This window comes from Telmatherina bonti (assembly GCF_933228915.1).
Source record: "Telmatherina bonti genome assembly, chromosome: 6".
Classification (NCBI taxonomy): domain Eukaryota; kingdom Metazoa; phylum Chordata; class Actinopteri; order Atheriniformes; family Telmatherinidae; genus Telmatherina; species Telmatherina bonti.
In genome coordinates this window covers 16,043,975-16,064,141 of record NC_136624.1, presented here as the reverse complement: position 1 = coordinate 16,064,141, position 20,167 = coordinate 16,043,975, and the positions used below count along the sequence as shown (strand labels likewise).

The 20,167-nt window shown below is 38.6% G+C and overlaps 1 protein-coding gene across 1 annotated transcript in view; it reads right to left on the bottom strand.

Annotated features, from left to right (window-relative positions):
- ptprt (protein tyrosine phosphatase receptor type T) overlaps positions 1-20,167 on the bottom strand; it is a 251,571-nt gene that overhangs the window by 67,919 nt on the left and 163,485 nt on the right. Inside the window, exons 17-19 of the mRNA XM_079241579.1 lie at positions 8,162-8,316; positions 2,939-3,019; positions 1,553-1,588 (exon numbers count right to left, since the gene is read on the bottom strand). Coding sequence (XP_079097705.1) covers positions 1,553-1,588; positions 2,939-3,019; positions 8,162-8,316 — 272 coding nt within the window. The remainder of the gene's footprint in view (positions 1-1,552; positions 1,589-2,938; positions 3,020-8,161; positions 8,317-20,167) is intronic.

Here is a 20,167-nt window from a genome sequence, read left to right as displayed (position 1 = left end):
CATCCTTATCTTTAATAATGATGAGAGATATTGAAGCAGGCTCAGTAGTCGATTGTCTAGATCCATCCATCCACCAATTTACTGCTTCAGTCAATAACATAATTCCAGTGCTCAGCAAACAGCTACGAGTGCTGAAGCTGAATAATGAATCTGGACGGACTGACTTGAATATGATGATAAAAGTGCAAGATTAGTGGAGCATTACCTCAGTAGAGGGATGACCATGGATAAATATGGGGAAAAAGGCCGAAAGATAGAAATAAAAGGCAATAAAACCTACATAAAGGAGGCTGACTGGGTGGAAGCAAAGATTTGCTCAAAACTGTTTAACAATAGAAAAAAAAAAAAAAAATCAATGAATGTATACAGCAGTGAGTGAAAAATATTGCTCAAAACATTTTTCCTGCTGTATCATGCATTTACTCCCATCTAGTCGCTTTCCAAGTGGCAGATTTTTTGGGTTCCAATAATGATCAAAGTTTTGTTTTACATTTTGATTTTCTGTCTAACTGTAACAGGAGCAGATGGCTCCATAAAATGCTAATGTCATACCACGAAGATGTATGACAGGGAATTTTTGCCAATGCATAAATCACTGAAGCATTTTTTTGCATTCTGCTTCATCATGCTCTGATGTGCATCAGCAAATGGCACAGAAACCCGCGCAGCCAGTTGTGAACGTTCAGTAAATCAGGTGAAAATATGAGAAGCTGTTCTAAGTTATTTATTTTTCCTCTTCACAGTTTTTCCTTTGGCCATTTTATTCCTTCAGATTTGGCTTTTTTTTCTTTTTAGAAGCAAACAAAGCACCACATGTAACAGCTACGACTGAATGCCTTTTTTCTGACCACATACTGATTCATCTGCTTGATAGCAGTGTTCTAAAACAATATTCCTTCCTACCTGCTGAGGAAAGTTGGAAGAAAAGAGAAAGAATTAAGGATTAGAGAGGGAAATATTTAAAAAAAAAAAAAAACAGATTTTGTTTTTCCATTTTTTAAAGGAAAAGAAATCAGAACTGAGGAATCAAAGAAAGCAAATTAAATAAAAGAGAGAGGACTTGGGAGACAGATTACATGACAAAAGGAGCATTCAAGAAGAGGTAACAAGAGGAGATCTGGACAGGAAGTGTGGCAGGAAGATGACGTGCAAGAAGATGAATAATATCACACATAACAGAAACTCTAGAAGACTGGCAGACAAATGACACCACAGTACATCTAACTGCCTCTGTGTGTGTCTTAGAATTTGTGAAGTGGTGTACTTGTTCGATGACTTGCTACACAAACATACACATCACATTTGGCAAAAGCCAGAGCCAAGCTCCTTGGCAAAGAATTGATCAATCTGGTCACAGAAGGAGGGAGAAGGGAAAAAAAAATGGAGAAAAACGACTGGAAGACGATAGTAGAAAAATGGTTTTCTCGTTTGCTTTGGCTTGTTTGTCAAATCTGGAGTTTTGTGTGTGAACATGTGTGATGGTGCATTGAGTGTAGTAACTCCACATGTATTCGAGATCAACAACACAGATAATTAGGAATTTTTTTCTTACCAATAGATGTCGTGGCTGGAACTGGCTCTTTGGAAACTGCGTAGGAAATATTCAAAATGACACAGAAGGTGGGAAACATGAATAATTAAGGAGTCATTTACAGTCAAAAAGTGCAGACAAAATACAGATAAGGTGCCTTCAGTCAAGATTACTTCAATGAGTACATGCTTTTATTACTTTTATTTATTCTTTTGATACCAAAGACATAAAAGAATACAAATAAAATATATATCCATATCAAAATATATAGAAGAAAACTGCCATAAACATTATGGCTTCTCATTGGGTGAATGTCTAACAAGGGATTGATTGTAGTTTTGTTAAAGATAATCAATTTCCCACCTAGATTTATTCACCTGTATAGAAAATTATAGACATTGTAGCAGATATATTTCATTGCCCAAGATGGTTAAGTTTAGTTTTCTAAAATTTTATTTAGGTTTGTTGTCTTATTAATATTCTTGCAACTTTATTCGGCTCAGGCAACAAAACCAGATTAGATTCAGTTAGTAATGCAACAGGACTGAGAAATATTTTAGTTCTGCACTGACATTGCCTTTCAGGGTTTTAATCATTTAAAAACAAAACAAGATTTGACAAAACGTCCAATGTTAGTGACACATATATATTGTAGTTTTATTGATCTTGTGACGTCCAGTAACAGGAAAAAACAACACAATATCAACAGTCTTTCTCCAGTTAAGTTTAGAGAACGGCTATATATATATCCCTGGTACTTGTGGGCCAAAGCACGCAACTCAAATGAGAGGGTCTTACATCTTGCTGTCAGGTTCTGCACGTTAACCCTTTCATTTTAATCAGGTCTGTTGAAGCAGGGAAACGTCTAAAAATCTGCAGGACAGTGACCCTTAATGTCCAAAGCTTACGATCTCTGGATTACAGAATAAAGGGTAAAATGTGTTTTGCTCTAATTGCTGGTAAACTTTCTGTTTCTGAGGGATTCTGTTGTAATTTATAGATATGAAAATAAAGCTGATAATTGTGATGATCCTCAGATAGAGTCTGAGTCACTTTGGAATCAGTTTCAGTCAGATTTATTTCACCGCAGACTGTAAATCAGTGATTTTCAGTGTAAATACAAAATGTTTGGACCCTGCGATGGACTTGCAACCTGTCCAGTCGCTCAAAGACTGCTGGGATAGGCTCCAGCTTCCCCGCAACCCTTAACTGGACTAAACAGTTCGGACAATGAATGAATGAATACAAAAAGTTTGAAAGCAGAAGAATTTCAACTCTGATGACCACAGATTGAAAAGACTTCTCTCACAATTTTTACTATTGTTTCTCAAAGAAAAAAACACATTGTTTAAGGTTCTCTAAACATTCTCACTATTTATGTGTGAATGTGTATGTTTACGCATGTACCTGAATAGTAGGAATTCAGCAGGGATTTGCTCTGCAGAGTCTTGCTTCCCTGCATGGAAAAGGAGCAGGGGGAGGGGGAAGCTGTGGAGGTGAAAAGAAGGTAGATGAGAGGACGGGAAAACAACCAATAGTTGGAGAGGATGTGAATGTTTAAAGTGGATAAAAGAAGATGATAGGCAAAGTAAAGAGAGGAAGGGGAGGAAAGTTGAGGGGAGAAAGTGAGCGGATGGTGAGGAGAGATTAGAAAATGAGAGCAAATAACGCAACAAATGAAGAGCGGGACGCAAAAGGCAGAGAATACGATGTTAGGAAGCATAAAAAATGAGCAATACATTGGTGACCTCATGTAAAAATCAACAGTCAATTATCACAGGACACAATTCTCAATGAAAACAAACACAAACCAAATCAATATTCAACAGCAAGGGGAACAATCCAATAACACTAATGGCACCATCAATGCAACTAACATTGAATTTTTAAAACATAAAAATGGTTATCGCCCAATGAACATGCACTTAAATCTGACATGTTCTCGCTGTGGGTCAATACATTCAACTGGTTTTATTGCCTGCGTGAGGAATGAACGAGGAAGCAAATAAACCAATGGAGAGGAAGAAAGTGTGGAAAAAACAGAGCTGAATGAAAACTCCATTTAATGGTTCAAAACCAAACTGGATTCAAACAGCCTTTAAGCAGGACAATTCAACCTTCTTGTGGTTCAGATGGATGGATAGTAATAAACCACACATCCGCAGTAATGGAGGCTTTTTACCAGAAAAAGACCCATTTCCAAATAAAAACAGTTTAAGAATACGATAGATTTGTTTTCAAACTGATATTTGAATGACAAAAAGAAGAGCATGTCTGAAGATCATATTTTGCCAAGAAGATGATGTCTATTTAAAAAAGACTTACATATGAGTCATTTTCTGATCCAAGGTGAAATGCAGCGTGCTAAAGGTCAAGTGACCAAGCCCTCATGTAATTATGGCAGAAGAGGTGAGCTGACATTGCCTTTAAATTGGCAGACTTTTCCAAAGCAGCTTCAGAGCACTTTGGTAATGGTACATATGTCTCTGAGACCATTTTCCCAAAACATAGACCCTCATTACGGCTTTATTTGTGATGGGCAGCTGGATAACAACCAGGGGAAGACCTGTAATAGGTGTGCGTGATACCCAGCGGTGCTGTCAATCCACTCTCTTCTTTTTGTTTCAGGTCAGCAGCCCAATAACTTCTGATGATCCCTAGTTTTTATCTACAGCTTTGCTTTTTGTGGCTCTGTAAGTCAGAGTTGATGTTACTCACATAGTTCAAGAAACCTCAAACACTAATTGCATTTAAAAAAAGAAGTGCTTTGAAATGACTTGGGATGAAGTTTTATCATTCCAAAAGCATTTCAACTTAAAAAAAAAAAAAAAAAAGATATTTTTATAACATCACATTCAATCCCAGTTTTAAAGGACTGGGGCAAAACCTAGTACTTGATTACTATCACATTGTTTCACTGTGTTTGTCTCAGATTGTTGTGCAATAGGCCTATGTCTATGTCCCACCCACACTGAAAAGAGAGATGGACAGACGCTCAGTCCTACAAACACTAAAAAGCTTAGGAAACAGAGTTAGCGCTAGAGCTAATTTGAGCCGGAAATGCTCTGGATAACAACAACAGATTTTATAACTAACATGATGAAACACCATACGAGTCTTGTAAATACAAAAGTATTGCCTGTAATTATGTTCTTTGGCATACTTTTAACCACTCAGGTTTACAATGTGTACTTTTTCCATCAAAGCTAATGAGCCCTTGCTGTGTTCATGCAAAATCCAACAACAGCTGTTGATACCAATTTTACACATAAAACACATCACCAGTGTGCACGATAGAAATTCCATTAGCATAACAAAGACTGTACTTGTCAGTCTGAGCCTAGTTTGCTGTGTGACTAAAATGTTTTAATAAGAACAACACATTTGAATAGAAAGACATTCATTTTTGTATTGATTAGCAGGGATCTTTCTGACGTCCAAGATGGACATTTCCTTTTAAGACATTTAACTGTCCCTCTGAATTCCTTGGAAAAAGGCTAAACTAACTTCTTGCATTTCTCCAAACATTTACCGTGGTGGTTTAGACTGGCCACCGTGTGGATCAGGTCCCATAATGGGAACAGATTGGCAGATTTACCTGCGTTTATCAAGGTGACTCATCATGAGGGCTTCCTTTCTTTACATTGACTGATTACTACTGCATCCGTGCACATACACCATCTCTCACATATGCTTGGAGACTGGTGGGACTCCATAAATAAATGATATGTAGGATAGACACAGGCACACACACACATGCACACACAATCAGATAAAACCTGGAAGGACTGCTGGGAGACTGACTGTGACATATTATACGCTAGCTAAGCCTGTTCAATAATCCACACTAGATATCACAGCTAGCCTACACACATTTATCTAGAGGACTTGCAACTACTGTAGTTGATGTGTGTGTGTGTGTGTGTGTTGGTGTGTGTTTAAAAATGGTGATTAAAGCTGATTTTTGTTTATATTTATATTTCTAGAAGCTACTCAGTGATCCTGAATGTTAGCATCTTGCATATTTGAGAGTGACCATGACTGGGAAGAAATCTATTCTCCACCTTCTGTCATGCTCACTGGGCAGATGACACGATATGCTGCCCCCCCACCACCACCACCACCCCCATTCTGCAATTTCCTTTGTTTCCCTCCTGAGCGCTACCGACCTTCCATTTTCCCTTTCAACACCTGTCTTTCCTCTGCTGCCTTTAGGTTTTGGATGAGCAGGGAACGGTTTTCAAAAACCAAGAAAAGCAGTCCAGTGGCCTTCATTCAAGTTACTAGGGTTCTGTATTTGTTTGTATTTCTCGTTTCGGGCAAATAAAAGATATTTACTGTTTTAAAACCATTGGAACCAGATGTCCAGCTCTGGTCCTTGAGGGCCACAATTCTTCTGGTTCTCCATGCATCCCTACTCCAACACACCTGACTCAAATGAATCAGTCATTGTGCAGAGCCTCATAGGCTGCTGGATCCATTTTAATTTAAGCTAGATAAGTTGGAACAGGGACACATAAAAAAACCTGCAGGACAGCGGACCTTGAGGACTGACATCAGACACCCCTGAGTTTTTTTTTCTTTTTGTTTGTTTGTTTTTTTTGCTGCCATGCTTCCCATAAACAAAAAATACACACTAATGTGTTAATCTCTTAGACAACCAGATATCTGTGGCTTATTTGTGTGTAAACAGGATTATAAAATTAGGGAAACTATACCACCTCTAATTTTCTCCCAGCATGATGAAATTCAAGACATATTTTCTTTTACTCCAATAATTTAAAACCCTGGGAAGTTTCCTTTCTGAGTCATTTCTGAGTTGGATGACAGCAGACTAACAAAGACACCATTTACTGTTTGGAACTGGACTAAATTCTTAAAAATCTGAATGCGATGACAACTTTCTCAATTACCTGCGTTGCACCCTGCCTTGGCTAACTCTTATTCATATTCTGTTTGTCTGTACTGTTTTCCAGTACAATGGCGCCATTTTCCAGCCACAAATGATTTCGGTTTTATCATCTTCTTTCCCAATTGTCCTCTCTTTCTTCCATCACTTCACTCATCTGTTCTCTTCTAATACCCCCAAACACAACATATTTTCTCATGCATTGGGATAAAATCTCCTCCGCCTCGCACATAGCTGCTCTGTATGCAAATGTCCCCAAAAGGAAGCTCTACTTTAATAGAGGAGTGAGGAGTGTACCTGCATACCAACAGAAATCTGCTTTGACAGCAATGTCCTGTGAAGATATCTGGTGACTGGGTGAGAATGCAATAACACAAAAAGGTTATTTGCCCTCCAAGGGTCCATTCGCACAAATATTATTGGGTCCCCTGCCTTGTGTCAGCATTTTCTCTGTCTCATTAGGGCTGGCACTGGATCGGTGACTGCATGTGAGGATATAGTGTGTATGTGTGTGTGCGTGTGGGTTCTTTTTAGTCTCCTTAACCGTTACATACATACATAAAATTCTTTTTTTTGTTTTTTTAAAGGGGGAAAGGAGGGTGGTGATGGTGGTGGTTAGTCAATGGCTTACATTTTCTCCCCAGCTTTAATACTCCTAGTCAATGTGAAACAAAAAACAATGTAAAGTATTCCAATTGATGCTATACATTTCTTTTTCATGTGTCACATAGATAAGCAGTCGGCAAACAGACAGAAGCTATGGTGAAGCTGATAGTAAATGTGCTGCAGAGATATACAACATGAGAAAAGGAACATTCTTACAGATTTTTTAAACCTCTAAAGTAGATTTAAAAACAAATGGAGTTCTCCACCTAGATGCACATTACTATATGTGTTGCTTGAAATATGACAGCTTTATGATGCAGGTACAGGTGGTTCAGATAAAAGTCCGCTCTTAGGATTTTCGATGCAGAAACATTATTGTACATCAGAGCTGCAGTGTGGACAGTTAGACGAAGAGAGCAGGCAATTATGACCAGCATTAGCCCTCAGCCAAAGCTTTCAACGGGCAAGCACTCTCAAAAGGCCAGTGTGACATTTTCAAGAGAGAAATACCCTCTTGAGAGGTCCTGCCTAATTCAGCTGGACACGCACATACATGTCATTTTAAAAAAGAGATGAGGGTATGTCCATTCAAACGAAGGGTGATTATCTTTCACAAGCTCGCAGCTATGGATATGTGCCTGCAAAGAGGACACATGTGATGTACTTCCATGTGTAGAAGGCATAAAAACTAATTTAAAAGAAAAAGAGCAGAGTTTAAGTTATTACAGCAGCACCATGATGGAAGCTAGTGAAGCAGCTCAACATACTGCTGATGTCAGTGACCATATGGGGAGCATAATTAAAAAATGAGATGTCCACTAGTTGAAAAATTCATGTGACAAAATGAGTAATGGCACAGAGAAAAGTATGTATATGGTTTCAATTAGACACAAGGGCAAACAAAACTTTAAAATGTGTGAAGAAAGTAAACTTGGACAACAATGACAATATGTATTGTTCTTTCACGGACGTGCTCGGCTCTGGGTTATACATCTATAATATAAAGTAGAGCAACATATATTATCCAGTGGACTGCCATGATGGTGCCAGATATAGATTGTGCATTTACACGATGATGCACTTTCAGGCGACTGAAAAAGATCATTTTCACTTACTGAAGCCATTGAGGTCCTGGTTGGAAGTGGAGAAGGGATCATCTTTGTGCAGAGTGCTGACTTTGGTGGTGCTCTTATCAGCGGTGGTAACAGGACCCATCTCCCTCTGTTGGGTTGAGCTACTGGCAGTTTCTTTCTGCTTTTTTGCCAGCTTCCTGTATTGAAAAATATAACAAAACCGTGTATTCAGACAATTTTGTAAATTAAAATATAAACATGCAAAAACAAGGAACATGCAACATTTTGAACAAAGAACAAAGAAAATAACCTGATGAAGACAAAACAGTACTCATATATTCATATATATATATATATATATATATATATATATATATATATATATATATATATATATATATGTATTAGGGGTGAGACTTTAACTTGGTAATTAACAGAAACATTGTGACATAATCAAGAAAGGAACACATTTATTGGCAGAGCATGCAATGTTCGTCAATTTACAATTTTCTGGTATACCGATTACACTAATGTACATGGTGGTCTGGTGTACATGGCAGCTTTGGCTTGGTTGTTTTTTGTTTGTTTGTGAATTTCCTCTTTCTTTGGAACAATTAGCAGGAAGAAAGCACAAAACTGACATTCAGTGATTCAATGGTTAAATCTATCAATGCAGCAAATACTAATGACACCTTTTTTTGGAGGGGGGCTGTCGTTCTCTTCTTTACATTGTTCACATGTCACAGCTCCCATCTGTTGGCCATTCATTTGTTAAATATTGAGTTTTACCTGAACTTTTAGTTTTTGGTTTGCTGAGCAACCAGATGGCAGAAGTAAAAGCAAACCATTACAATCTGACATTGTCCAGCATTTTCAGCAGAGCTTGCTCAAGTAACAAAACAAAAGATGCTTTTACTGTCCTGTCCTGCATCTATTGAAAACAACCCGCTATAGTTAGAACAGTTCCATGAACCTAATAAATACTGGAAGTGTGCCTCCTATTAGTACTTTTTCACAGTCCTTCCAGAAAGCACTGAGGTTCTCACATCCAGCAGAGTAACTTTACTGAACTCTATGTTCTGTTCTGCAGTTTGACTCATTTCTTGGACAGTAATACTGTCCACATTTTCTAACTTATGATGCTGGAAGAAGCCCACACGGCCTGTCATATGGTAAAGTGTCTGTCACAAACAGCTAAAATCATGCACACTCTATTTGTCTCAAATGCTACAACAAAACTCGGAACTGGTCTGTTATTTGTGGTCATCATTAGATATCGTAATCTGTTGTGTTTAGACCTCTTCTTTACTATAAAAGTCAGCTTGCATTCATTTTCTCAGGAGATATCATACCCCAGCGGTCTATTCCTTTAGTGTTTATGTGTGTACATTGAGGTGATGAGCAATATCATGGAACTAAAGAGGACATGATTGCAGGACAGGGTTATGGAAAGATGTTTCAGTTTGTCTTAGAAACCTGAATGTGTAATAAATTCAACAGTGTCTTAATTAAATGGATTATATTACTGTTATCTTACTAATGCATAAATGATGGACAAACTTTGACTTTGGCCCAAATGCACTGCTGGGTTTAATCTATCTATAGCTGGTCCATTGCAGAGGATTGGAGCTTCTGAAAATGTAGTGAGTAAAGTGCTCTTCTATTTCACAAAAAAACTATAATTTCATGTAACAAGCTGGCAATAAGAAAAAATAAATAAATAAATAAAAACACAACACTTTCCTATTTAGACATGATATGGTTTAGCAGTTGACCTACATATGGACATGATATGTGCATACTGTATGGACAACAGATACACCAGCAGTGGTTGGCAATGGTTTTGGTCAAAGTAATTCAAAATGCTCCATAAATGACCTTCACTTTCAGTTTAGAAGTGTAATGTGATTTATTTGCAATAAAAACAGTGTTTACACTACTACAACAATCAAAGGAAAGCTCACTGTCTTCTAGAAAGATGCTCAACTTCTCATTACCTTGTGAACTCTTCTAACACCTAAATGTTTTTTAAGGTGTTGAGATATTAATTTAATGTAGGGGTAAGCCTGCATCCGAAAAAGAACAATGCAGCCTTAAATGCAATACCAGCATTGGGTTCATCCGAGGATTGCCCTGGAATCAAGAGACCCTGAAGGACACTAAGTTTCTTTTGTTAAATTTCATGCCTGTGTGTAGCGTTGCAGTGGCTTTTTAGGTGCTTTATTTTGCTAAAAAGAGAGCAAATGATTCCTTATGAAGTCTATTCAATACTCCATAAATAATATCACATTTTTAATGGCATGCAACAGCATATAGGAAGCAAGTCTGTTGATTTTTTCCTTTTTTTTCAATGTGTCTCATGGAGCAGTGTCTTAAATTTCATAACAAACCACCATTAAGGTTTGAAGACATAGATATTGACTTGGAGCTTCCATCTACCAGCTAACATGAATGTCCATTGCTGCAAAGTGCAACATTCAGGGTGTTTGTACACTTAATTATTACAACATCAATTAATTAATTAATTTCTAGAGCCAAAATAAGTTAATTTGCGAGCAGCAAGATATAAAACCCAGTTTATCAAATGAACTATGGATATACATGTAGCCTGCTTCTGTGGCCTGGTGTGACTGACTTTCAATTATGCTTTATGTCACCATATATTCTATGTAAAATTTGAAAAATTGTTAAAAAACTTAAACATCTCCATTATTTAGACATTATCTATGTGTTTCCCTGTAAACTTTTTGGGATTCAGAAGCTGTAAAAACTGAGTAACCCATTAAAACATCTCTTGCTGTGTTTATTTTTTGGAAATGAACAGCCGATTCAAATACTACCATGTGCGCCAGGAAGAATTTCACAAAGCAAATTTAGCTGCACTTGAGTTAAAAAAAAAAAAAAAAAAAAAAAAAAAAAAAGGATAACTGTCTCGTACTCACTTTTTAAGTAAAGGGAAAAACCTTGTTTAGAATCCACCGGCACATTTTTCTAGTTACTTTTAATGACTAATATCTATTCACAAGTGCCTCATGGTGAACCATGCATTCCTGCATTGTACACAGTTTTAATGTTGGCTTTGTGTGCATATGTGCTTGTTTCTGTGAGCAAACACTTGAGCTTTTTGAGAGCAGTGTAAGTACTGCCTGTGCTGGACAATTGGTCTTTTCGTCTGTGTATGAGTGGTACACGTGGCTGCTGGTCCAAACTGGGCATTGAGTGGGTGCGTTCCTCTGTGACTTATCACGATGCTGCCTAGTACGCCTGTTTACACGTGTTTCTGAGAAACTCCTCCATTTTGCATCACCACTACAAAAAGGCACATTTTCTCTTTAAACTGACCAGAAGTACAAAGACGACACTTTTTTTTCCCCTCAGAAAATCTAAGAGTAAAGACTGGGTCACTAAGAAAACAGACCCATTTGTTGCTGCAAAAGCAGCTATTTCCTCTGATCTGTTCACACTGATTTGTCTCTTCAAGCTGAGCTGATGCATTTTTAAGTGAAATCGGATGCAAATCCAAGTTAACTTGCCTGTTTTTGTGTGAGAACATAAAATAAATGTGATTTCAGAAACTCCAAACTCCATGTACCAAAGGACAGTTTGCTGATTATGCTGTAGGCGCAAACCTTCGCAGAAACATCGGTTAATACCTGTTTCTACCTCCTGACTGGTCAGGAGACACAAGGTAGGATATTCCTCCTGTTAAAGCTCCAGCTAGCTTCAGGATTTACCATCCTTTTTCCACAGCAGTGGGAAAGAAGACACAGAATCTGGCTTTCAATCTCTGGAGCATGCGTGTATACACAATCTGTTGCTCCACCACCTCATAAGCGCTCACTCTTAAAGGGACCATGCCATTCTTATAACAGCACTGTAGGTGTTAAACTCAGCAAAGTAAGACCTAATTCTACTTCTGAAACAAACAAAAATAGTTTAATCTTAAAAATAGTAACAGTTACTGCATACTATTCCAATTAACTGGTCAGTGCATCCTTGCTTGGTGCTTAGCAACAGTCGGGGAGGAGGATGAATTAGGAGAGAGAAGGTAAACCCAGAGAACAAGATGCTGTATGCTGGACAGAAAGCAAGCTGGCAAGTTAACAACTGGATCAGAAAAACAAGCAGAATTTGGTTTGATGATGGACACCAGAGTATCTTTGGTGTCTCTAGGAAGTAATATAACAGATTCAAGAGAGAACGAAGGTGTGGAGAAAAACTACCAGGTGACCAACCTGATTCACCAGAATATTCTTGTACTGAGTATGGTGCAACAGTAATGATGAGACAGTTAAACGTCTGCATGGCAGCCACATCTGCTGGACAGAGATCAGTCTGATGATCTTGGGGTTAAGTCTGTTACAGATGATACCTGAAGTACAAACACTTCACAACATCAAATCTCTCTGTCACAAGAGGAGCAGGCTGTGCAGAGAGGAGTCTGAAAACACTGAAAATATTTTCTGGGTTTGATTTGAGGAGAACCTCAAAAAAAACAAAAAAAAACAAAGAGTTTAAGATTGTCCTTCTGGTCACATTAAAGATCAGTTTCTCCCTCCCAATCTGCTGACTGTTATGTCCCAACATAAACACATGGGACAAAAGCCCATTATGAGCAGCTCTCCTAGAGACCTCGTGGCTCTTTGTGTCTTTTTTCAACACATTTCTGTGGTCGGTCTTTGTTTGAATGCTGAGATTGCTTATGTGCTTTTACATTCCTGTGTATTATGAGTGAATATAATACTTTATGCTTACTATGCACAATGTTATAAATAATTTTTTTGTATTAAAGATGCATTTCCTTGTGTGTGTTTCTTCCATTGTGCTGTTCCTCCCTATGAGGGTCAGGAAGAAATAAGCCGGGGGTCAGCTGTGTAGGAAACATCTTTCATCCCTTTGAATCTATTGGCTCGTAGAATACTGGCAGTGATGTGTGTGTGTGCCAGAGAAATGTACAGATATTAAGTTAAAGCTGTAAGCATTTTAGCCTGTGTATGTGTGTGTGTGTGTGTGTGTGTGTGTGTTTCTGGGGTCACACTTTCCCTTGAATACTTGAGCAACTCAGCGAAGAGTCAGAGAAAATGAAAATTCACAGAAGGATCGAAAGCAGAAAAAAAGCAGAAAGGTGAATGATAGAAAGTAGGATGGATTAAAAAAAACAGAACAGAGTGAAGATAAACAAGGAAACTGAGATGAAAAAAAACAGCCTGGAAAACAGAGCGTGACAATGGTGTTAAAAGGAAAGCCGACGACGGGAAAGGAGGAAAAGCTCGACAAACTTCCTCCCAAAATAATTCCCTTCCATCAACCTGAGATCCAGCCTCGCCGTACTCCACAACCATTTATAGGAAGCAGAGCCTCGAAACCTCGTGTGTGATTGGAGCTTAGAGTGGCCTATTCCTGGCTATACGACTGCACTTTGACAGAAAGTGGGCTGGGGATGGGAAGGAGGGGGAGGCGGGCAAAGAAACAAAAGCCAAATGGGAAAGATGAACAAATGAGAATGAAGAACATAAAAATGAACAAGAACAACAACAACAACAAAAAAAAATGATGTGGAAACTTAAGGAAAAAAATGCAGCAAAGATGAAGGTTGCAACTGAAGTCAAGGTGGAGAGGCAGGTATGATGTAATGATAAAAGCAACAGGCAGAGACTTTAAACTTGAGAGATGAGAGACCTTTTTCATTATCCTCCTCACTCTTTTCCTTCAATTGTCCCTACCGCATATTCATCCCGGTAATGGGCTAATTTAAATGACAAATTCCTGCCATATTATAAGTGGCAAAGAGAATGGCATAATCTCTCTTTAATGGAAGTTACGGCAGCAGTTCATTAGGAAGTTGGGTTACGCCGCCAGGTGCCGGCCTTGGCGTGAATTGTGAGCAACTGTGTGCCCTCGGCGGCATTAAGCACTCGCCGTTTAAGGTGTTGATAACGAGAGCCGTGTGGTCGGGGACGTTCAGAAACCATCAGGGGAAGCAAAATGCTTCCCCTGATGGTTTTAACAAGAGACACTATTTCCCAAGAGAGACGAGATGGGGAGAAGTGAAGTGAAGGAAAGCAGCAGTACTATTAGTGAGGAGATTTAAAAAAAAGGAAAATGTTCTTAATTGTTGCTCTTTTGATGTATTATATCTCATGTGCACTTGAAGGGTTCATCCTAATAATTTATAAGCTGAACTAATTTGGAGCAAACCTGCCTTTTAGGAATTTGTAATTCAAGTTTATGGTTCATCGATGTTCTTGTAAAAGTCAATAAATTATGTCCAAATATGTCTTTCTTCTCACAGAAAACCAGACGTGCCATGTTTTCATAAATATCTTGTGCTCTAGTAATCTTGTGATCACTGAAAAACAAGCACTAGACTAAAAAAAAGGACCAGAAAAGCTGGTGGGTTTTCTGTGTTCAGGTGTAAATATGGACTCAGCAACTTTAAAACAGGTTCTGCAATTATCAGATCCTCCAATATGTGTAAATTTAGATAAAACTACAATCAAATGTTCTTTGTTTTCATGTGGGTCATAATTTACATATTGGGGCCAGAACTCTAAGTAATCTGTTACCGCTGTGTTTCTGTATTTGATGTGTGTTTTTAAAAGAATTAGCATCTGTTTAGTAGAGTCTATTGTATGTACTGACTCCTGACTGTTTTTATTGCTATCGGTGAGACCAAAGAAGAAAAGTCCTGCCTTTTTGGGACAATAAAGTACTCCTAAAACTAGCATCTTTTTACAGGAGAAATTTAATTCTATATGGGTAAGCATTTTGTGTAAACAAATAAATAAATAATAAAAAATTACACTTATATTTAGTGATGAGCAAAGAGCATCAGCTTGTGATATTGTCTCATGAGAATCTCTGGATCCTAATTTGATCTGAAAATGTATTGTGACCAAATCTGTGATATCAGCCCACATCAGATCATCATCCACTGAATCTGTGGAATATTGTGTCTTGTTCAAACTTGTGATTGACACCGATGTGACGCATCGGGTGTATTTTCTTCTCACCATCAATCAGTCCTCACCGCATTAGTGAAGGACTGTGCCGTAGAGACGAGAGTATTTCTGCTTTTTAAGTTCTCACATTACGTATCAAGTACTTGTGCATCAACAGGGACGTCACCTGATGCACCTGATGAAAACTTCCTCGCTTCATGTATGAATATATGACAGTATTGCCATCATTAACACATTTCTCCTTTATCTTCAGGCTTTTCTTGAATAAAAGCTGCAGTGCATGTTGACCTGCCTTTCCTGTCCTCTCCACCCCAACCAGTTGAGGCAGACGGCTGCCCTTCCTGAGCCGGGTTCTGCTGGAGGTTTTGCCCTCCTGTTAGAAGGGACTTTTCCTTCCCCCTCATGCATGCTCAAGATGGGAGATTGGATTGAGGTCAAGAGTTGATGCAATCAGTTGGTTTCTGTTAGCTAGGCTATTTTTTTATGAACTGTCTTGAATCGATGTGCATGTAAAGTGCACTGAGACAACGGTGTTGTGAAGTGGTGTTTTTGCAAATAAAGCTGAATTGGACTGTATTTCTTTCCATCCATCCATCCATCACTATAAGTAGAAACATAAAACGACTGAAACATTGAGAGTTTAATCTTTTGGTTCAGATTTTTCTTCACCACAGAGGAATAATACAGATCACACTGCACTGATCTACCTGTCAGACTGCTGCTGCGCTCTTTACACACTTCTTCAACTCCTCTACTTGGGACAGGACCTCACTTGTGGCTTGAAGAGCACACTCCCACTTTTCTGGCTGAGGGCCCTGGTCTCAGACGTGCAGCTTTTTATCTTCACCACAGCAACTGAGTTCTGAGCCAGATTTGAACCAGTTATTAATTAAATCACTTTAAATTCATGAGAGAATATTCTGAATCCCAAAAGTTGAATTCTTGTTATGAACTCTTTTAATTTTGTTTCATGAAAATGCATTACCAGTCAGATGTTTGGACACATTCCATCATTAAATCCTATGGATGTCTGTGTCAAAGCTTTTTGACTGGTATTTCACTTGTAAACAGAAAAATCATGCAGGTACAGGTAAGTTCACCTAAAGGAAGCCTTTTTTTTTAAAAACTGCAAGTGACCATTATTGTTTCCAAGAATGTGGCGCTTGCGGAGGGAATTGCATTTATTTCAGTTGAAGCTTGGCAGGTCCTGAAGCGAACCTCAAGCTATCTAATCAAACAGGGCAAACGACATTTGTTTCACTTGTCGAGGGATTGGCAGGAACGCCTGTATAATGTCTAGAATGGCTTCAGCCATTCGGTTGGCAGCGAGATAGCTCAAATATCCTCAAGCCATCCCCAGCCAATACTGCAGTCAGGGAGGCAGTCAGTCAACTCAGGATGACAGCAGTAGCTCCAGAGGAGGCTGCAGGCAAAGCCCAAACAAACTTTCATCTGCGTATCACAGGATTTAGAGGCAAACCCAACTAGGGAGGGGGAGATTGAGGGATACTGAGGGGTGGTTGAAGAGAAAGATGGGGGTTGGTATGACAGACCGAGATATGAACACGTACAAACACAAATACATACATGCACACATGCACACTGAAGAAAAAAAAAAAAAAAGCTGGAGTCTTGAACACTTTCAAATTCCCCCTCATCTTACAGTAAACATCCTTGGGCGATGACTGTGTGTGTAAATGTATATGTATGTGTGTCCACACATGTGCTAAAATGTGTGTGCAGCTGCAGAAGATATTTCAGAAAAAGTATTTTTCTTGCATTTGGTTATTTAATGAGTTGCATCGATTTCATTGTGTATTTAGTGAGATGTCCGATCACACTGGATGTTTGCCTCGAGAAGTTTTCATGTTTCTGATGAAATTCCATCATAAACCAGATTCCAAAGAATTCTGAAGTTCAGACTGGAAGAGGAATTTCCCCTAGAAAATTCAGTCCAGGTATGTATTTTGTATAGAAAAGGCTGAGGAAGTATATGTAAAGGTGTGCTTTTGTGTAAGGCTGCAGAAAATGTGGTTTTGTATGTGTGATCTGGTCCTGTTCCTGGACAAGACTCAACTGAAGGACATGAAGGTCTTTGGCCTACAGGGTGCTGGCTCTCCTCATAGCCCATAACTCAGTGCCCATTCCCCACTGGGCCTGGTTGCCTTTGGCCCTCTGCTCCGTTGCACACGGGATCTCAGATTGTGAGGCCTCCTTTCTTCTCAGGTGGGTGGGTGTGTAGTTCTTCCTGCTTTGGCTCTCTTGGGCTTACTGCATTGTGGACTCACTACATCCTTGCCTGTCTGGCTCACCCTTGCCTTCTTCTGATGTTTGGAGGTTGGGCATAGTGGTGGTCCTCCTCATCAGAACGTGGTACATAACTATAAGGTCACACTTTTGCTAACATTGAGGTGTTTCTGTTTCCATCTGCTTTCTGCTGGTGGCTGTTTCGGTTTCTGCAGGTGCTCTTGATGATAATCTGTCTCATAGAGATTTTAGGATTTGTTTAAATTTTAGACTTGTCTTATTTTCATGTATTTTCTTTATTTATTCTTTTAAAACACTTTTAACTCTAATCACTGTTATGATCGTGGCACCCTAGTTTGTTTCTCTTTCCTTGTTTCATTTCTGTTCTTTTATCTCTTTATGCCTTCTGCCTTTCTATTTCACCCTCTGTTCCTTAAGTAATAAAAATTATTTACACGATCAAGAGCAGGCATATAACAAGGTGCCTCACAGAGCAAATCTGTCCAGCACAGTCTGGCACACAGACCACCATTCTGCATGTCACTGAAGACAAGATTTAAACAGAAAAAAAAAAAAAAAAAAGTTACATGTATTATTTAATCTTTGGATTTCCACAAAGTTGTTACTCATGCCATATTAGAAGTCTAAATTTGGCATGGTGGTAAATTAAATCCACCAAAACCCAATTAAGTTTTCTTATTTCTTAAGATTCAGTTTTAAAGCCTTAGTTTGAGAGAAAGACTGAAAAATGACCCATTTAATATATCACACAATTAGCAGTTGTGTGACTTTGCATCTTTATCAGTTGGCCCTGTATCTTCATTTTGTTCTGTGGTGCATCTGTGATGTAATTCATCTGAAAGATGATAAAACAGATCTCATCTAATCAGTCATCATGGCTATCATTTTGATCCAGACTCCTTACCAGCTGAGGGCAGTAATGCATCAAATTGCTGTGCTCATCTTAACATTACAAACAAGAAGCTGTTGCCGCTAATTTAGTTAGTTTATCTCGATGTGTAACAATCATATAACATCTAGTAAACTTTTCTGGTGTTTTTGGAGACTTTTGGACGTCAAAAGACGCTCTACTACTCTTCTCAGTGAGTCGTGGCTGCAGCTTCTTGCCTCTCCTTCATCCAAAAGCACTCACAAGCGACTTGTTCATTTCACAGCAGCCGTTCCAGCTTCCAGCTGCAGTCAGAGCATGAGATATTTCCCTCCAGATCCTAAATTAATCGCATGAGGCAGTGGGTGATCCAACCCTGGCCTACAGCCAGGTATTCCTAAGATGTTAAAAAGGACATTTACATAACTAGCAGTTGATTTTTTTTTGTTTTGTTTTGTTTTTTTAATGTTTTGCATGTGAATGTGCAAACAGTCTGAAAGGTATCCTCGCTAAGGGAGCTTTAAAATGATGGAGTTCTTTCTTCTGGGAGACTTTGATTTTTAATGTCAACCCCCCCTCTCCCCCTTTATTACCAACATTAAGTTCATGTTTAACCCTGTGAGGACTCGAGTAGGCAGTAAAAGTGAGTTGTGACTCAGTCCAAGACTTTTTGGAGTTAAACCTAAATTAGAAGGGAAACTAAATTATTCTGTCAAGTAAGCTAAAGGAACAGAGACTTTTAGAAAGTCTCTGCAGGGATTTGTTAATGAGCTTAGACCTAAAGAGTGTATAAAGCCACACAGGTGTGTGAGGGCATGAAGACAGCTACAACGGTCCTTCATTAGAAGTGGTTAATAACCAGGATATGGCTGCTTGGGGGAAAATATAGCAGTGGATTACTTTGACTTTTTGGGGTGAAACTATTCAATAGATGGCCATGCAAACAACAGATCCTGTTTCAATGAATCCTTTGAACTCAAAAGAAAATATGTACAGGAAATATATTGTATGACATATGGACCACTGGATGGGAATCAGGATTGCCTGTCCAGATCAAATCTCCTGGGTCATGTAAAAAACTGAACTTTTTATACATTACAGCTAAATATGGAGCTGTATCAGAACCTGGTGGTCTTAGGCTGAACAAATTTCCATCAGAACTTTTATTGACTTCTTCCAAGTCTGACTGTGAACAATTTCTCCTGTCCGTAGCTGCATACGGGGGGGTATGCAACACAAGTGTGTTTGTTTTGGTTGCATTCACTAACAATGCTGTGTTCTGAGTGTTCTGGACCACAGGACCACAATACACTTTGTTTTGTAGTCCACTTCCTGTATTTGGTCTGCTCAAAATTGACATACATACATTATACACACACACATATATATATATATATATATATATATATATATATATATATATATATATATATATATATATATATATATATATATATATATGTGTGTGTATATACGTGTGTGTGTGTGTGTGTGTATATTTACATATACATATTTATATATATATATATATGTGTTTGTGTGTGTGTGCATGTGTTTACATAAGTTAGGTTGCTAAGGTTTCGTCTTATGAGCTCTATGGGGTATTGATGATGACTGCACAATGTAGATTTCTAAGAAGAAGGATCAGGTTGGAGTTTCTTTCCAGGAAATAAATCTGTAGTCTTTTAAAAAATGAGAAAAAGAAAGAAAGAAAAGAGGCTACTAAAAACGTAAGTGTTATCAGCTGCTGTAGCTCAGGAGGAAGAGCAGTCGGCTTGCAACCGGAGATCAATTCCAGGATTCCCCTGACTATGTGCCGAAGTGTCCTTGGGCAAGACACTGAACTCCAAGTTGCCCCCAGATGTGCCTATCGGGCTATGAGAGTGCATGTAAGCCACTTTGAATAAAAGTGTTAACTATTTTTGATATTTTTTAGCCGACTGTGTCCAG